At 54.7% G+C, this 3,706-nt stretch overlaps 1 protein-coding gene across 1 annotated transcript; it reads right to left on the bottom strand.

The window, feature by feature from the left end:
- Window positions 1-571: 571 nt before the first annotated feature.
- On the bottom strand, window positions 572-2,758 carry BROUX77_003982 (uncharacterized protein; the record flags this gene model as incomplete). The annotated part of the gene is made up of 1 exon (XM_073748693.1): window positions 572-2,758. One exon carries the CDS (start codon window positions 2,756-2,758, stop codon window positions 572-574), a length of 2,187 nt encoding a protein of 728 aa, XP_073606407.1.
- Window positions 2,759-3,706: the final 948 nt, after the last annotated feature.

The following is a 3,706-nucleotide window of genomic DNA, read 5'->3' on the forward strand; positions in this document are numbered from 1 at the left end:
CAACATTGGAAGGCCGGCAGTTACTCGATTGGGTAACTATTTACAAGGATGGAAAGTTGCCACCAAATCACCTTTATCCCACGAGGTTCAAGGCCGAAAGTACTTTGACAGTTGGCGGGTAAAGGTGAAGCATATCACACCATAACAAGAAATACGAGGTTATAATAAACGCAAGAAAATGATATTTAAGATGTCAACACAAGGAAAATTCTAAAAGGGAAAACCAAACACGAGCGCTTCATACAGCAGAAACAAGGCACAGCAAGGTTGGATTGCATGCGAAAGAATAAATCATATAAGAAACCTCCAAGAGGTGAGAAAGAAGTCAAAAGTAAAAGAGTGGACGTACATCGATGAGTACAAAGAGGAGAATTCAGAGGACAGAAAGAGTGTCAAAAATGGAAAAGCCCGAAAGAATTGAATTGTTTTTTGTGTTTGTGTATACCGCAGTCGAGGATAAGCTGAAACCCCTCTTTCTTCCTGCACCTTTTCTGTTCCTTTGTAAATTTGCAAAGCCATCACAGACCTTCATTCATCATTCCAACCTAGCACTACTCAACAAAGAGAGGCCTTACATCCACATGAAAGCAGCAGCGACGGCAACAACAGCAGCGCCGGCAGTACCAACCAGGCGGGAAGCACCGGCGGTGACAGTGGGCTGCTTGGGGGGAGCACTGGGGCCAGTGGAGGGCTTAGCGTAGCCACTGGCAGAGGTGGTGAGGGTCTTGACAGCAGTAGGGCCGGCGGGGTAAGGAGCGTAGCCGCCGTTGGGCTTGGGAGTGACCTCAGCAGGGGGCTTGGCAGCGCCCAGGACAGGAGGAGCCTCACCGGCAGGGCCCTTAGGAAGACCGTTGGAGGGGGGAGCACCACCAGCAGGGACGTTCTTGGGAGAGCCAGGAGCGGGAGCACCACCGGTGGGAACGTTGTTGCCGGCGTTGGGGCCAGGAGCGGGAGCGTTCTTGGGAGCGCCAGGAGCGGGGGCGGGAGCGCCACCAGCAGGGACGTGGTTGCCGGCGTTGGGCCCAGGAGCGGGAGCGTTCTTGGGAGCGCCACCAGCAGGGACGTTGTTGTTGCCGTAGGGGCCGGGGGCAGGGGCGCCACCAGCGGGGTGGTTGGAGCCAGGAGCGTCAGTGGGCTCGCAAGGGATGGTGGAGGTAAGAGTCACACCATTTGTGACGTACACAACAGTAGTGTACTTAGCGCCGTCAGGGTGAACGGGGGCAGGGGTAATCTGGGAACCAGGGGCCTTGGGAGTCTTGGGGGCACCGCTGTTATCACCACCGTAGTAGCCGCCGGCGGGAGCAGTAGGAGCAGAGCCCTTGGGGGTCTCGTCGCAGATGGTGGTGGTAATGGTGACACCGTTGGTGACGTAGACAATAGTCTCGGGCTCGGGGTGACCCTTGTTGGCACCGTAGTAGCCACCGGTGGGGACAACAGCGCCGCTGGTCTTGGCAGCGCTGGTGGTGTCGCAGGGGACGGTGGCAGTGACAGTGATTCCGCTGGTCACGTAGGTGACAACAGTGCTGCTGGGCTTGTTGGCGTACTTGACGGGGATGACGTCACCATCCTCGCAGTCGCTGTCGCCGCTCTCGTCATCGGCGTCGTAGGCGCCGGTGGGGCGGAGAGAAGCGCGGGTCTTGCTGGTCTTGACGCCAGTGCTGTAGGGAGCGGCGGTCTTCTTGCCGGAGCTGTAGGGGGCAGACTTGGTGCTGGTGGTAGCAGCAGATCCGTAGCCGTAAGCACCGTGGCCAGTGGACTTTGCGGCACCAGTGGCGTAGGCAGATGACTTGCTCTTGGTGGGAGCAGCGGTACCAGTGCCGTAGGCCGCGACCTTGGTCTTGGAAGGAGCACCAGTGCCAGTGCCGAAGGCAGAGCTGGAGGACTTCTTGCCGTAAGGGAAGACGACACCGCCGGCGCCACCCTTCTTCTTGCCCTCGTCGTCAGAGCTGTCGGAGTCGGAGTCGGAGTCGGTGTCATCCTTCTTCTTGTCCTTGCCACCGCCGAAGATACCACCCCAGCGGGAGCCGGTGGAAGAGGGAGCCAGGCTGGTGGTGCCAGTACCGTAGGCAGAGGCGGACTTGGTCTTGGACTGGGGAGCACCGCTTCCGTAGCCGTAAGGAGCGGAAGAAGTCGAGCTAGCCTTAGCAGAAGCAGCAGTGTTACCAGCGCCGTAGCCGTAGACGGGAGCAGAGGACGAGCTCTGGGGCTTGGCGGAGCCAGTTCCGTAGGCAGAGGACGACGAGGCGGGCTGGGCAGCGCCAGTTCCGTAGCCGTAGGGGGCCGAGCTGGAGGTAGACTGGCCGTAGGCAGCAGAGGTGGTGGTAGACTGGCCGTAAGCAGCAGGGGCGGTGGAAGACTGGCCGTAGCCGGTGGCAGTCAGATCGTCGTAGTTGCAGTCGCTGCTGGAAGAACCGTAGATGGGGTTATGGGTCGTCGTGGGAGCGGCGGTAGTGCTGCTGGTCTTGGCAAATTTGTTGGTGATCTTGGTCTTGATGCTGTTGGCATGCTCCTTAACACCGGTCTTAATCTTGCTGCCAAGACCCTTCTTGGTTTCGCTGTCGCTGTCGCTGCTGAGACCGCGGGCCTCGATCTCATTTCTGGGATAGTTGGCGGGGATCTCATCGCGAATGGCGACACCTTCGACCTTGGGAACAACCTCTTCGACAGAGTTGGGACGGCCGTGGATGCTGCCGGGGCCTTCCAGGATAGAGGCAACGGCAACGGAGGCCAGAGAAACAGCAACAATAGAGCCCTTCATGTTGACGATTGGAGAGAATGAATAAGAATTATGTCAAAAAAGTAGAAACAAAAAGAGGTATAATATGCCAAAGAAAATGCCAAAGTGAATTGGATGCAGAAAATGAGGGTAATGTGAAAGAGTGGATGTCAAAGACGAGTGACAAAGATCAAGAGGCTGGAGGAGGAGGAGAGAACGTGTGTAATAAGACTCGGAACGAATGGTGTTGAGAAATGTGTAGCAAAAATAAGTACAGAGCTAGCAAAGGAAGCAGAATCTCAAGCACTCGAGTTATTAAACAGAAAGGAGAGGAAGAAGCCAACAAGACTGGGTGAGGAGAAAAGAAGAGAGATAGTACTTGGTGAATACGGCGATGATGATGGAGGTTATATACAAGATGGACGCATACAGAGAGGCCCGACTTGTTCAAGTCCAATAAAATACAATCAAATCACAGCCTGCATAATAATAATAGTAATGATAATTAAGCTAGTTAAATGCTTTTGTGGACGAGATTAATGGTCATGTTCCCTGCAAGTCGAGGAACTCCTTTTCTGTGCCTTTTTTTTGAGGTTTTTTAGATTTGTTTTCTTTACTGTTCCTGGTGTTCCTTGACTGTTCTTCCAGTGTCTTTTCATTCTATTGCGTATTTTCTTTTCTATTTTTCTCTACTCTCCGCCATCTAGCCGTGCCCACCCTTTGCCTCTTCCCTTCGGCAGCTCTCGCTTTCTGATAGCTTCTTTTCTATCTTTGAGCACCATGTATCTACTGAGCCGCGTTACTGCCGCTTGCTCGCTGCAGCTCTCTAATTTACTGACAGAACTGGCGTGAACAACGCCGAGTCCAATCTGCCTCGCCTGTTTGTGCTTGAACTTGTGCTAGTCCGTACTATGCCTCTGTCCATGCTCAACCCCCTCTTCCTGGGCTGGTCTATACTACCTCCCTGCCCCTCCTCTCCTCTCCTCTCCC

Source organism: Berkeleyomyces rouxiae (genome assembly GCF_048999995.1).
Source record: "Berkeleyomyces rouxiae strain 22BRR77 chromosome Unknown BrBRR77_ptg000003l, whole genome shotgun sequence".
Classification (NCBI taxonomy): domain Eukaryota; kingdom Fungi; phylum Ascomycota; class Sordariomycetes; order Microascales; family Ceratocystidaceae; genus Berkeleyomyces; species Berkeleyomyces rouxiae.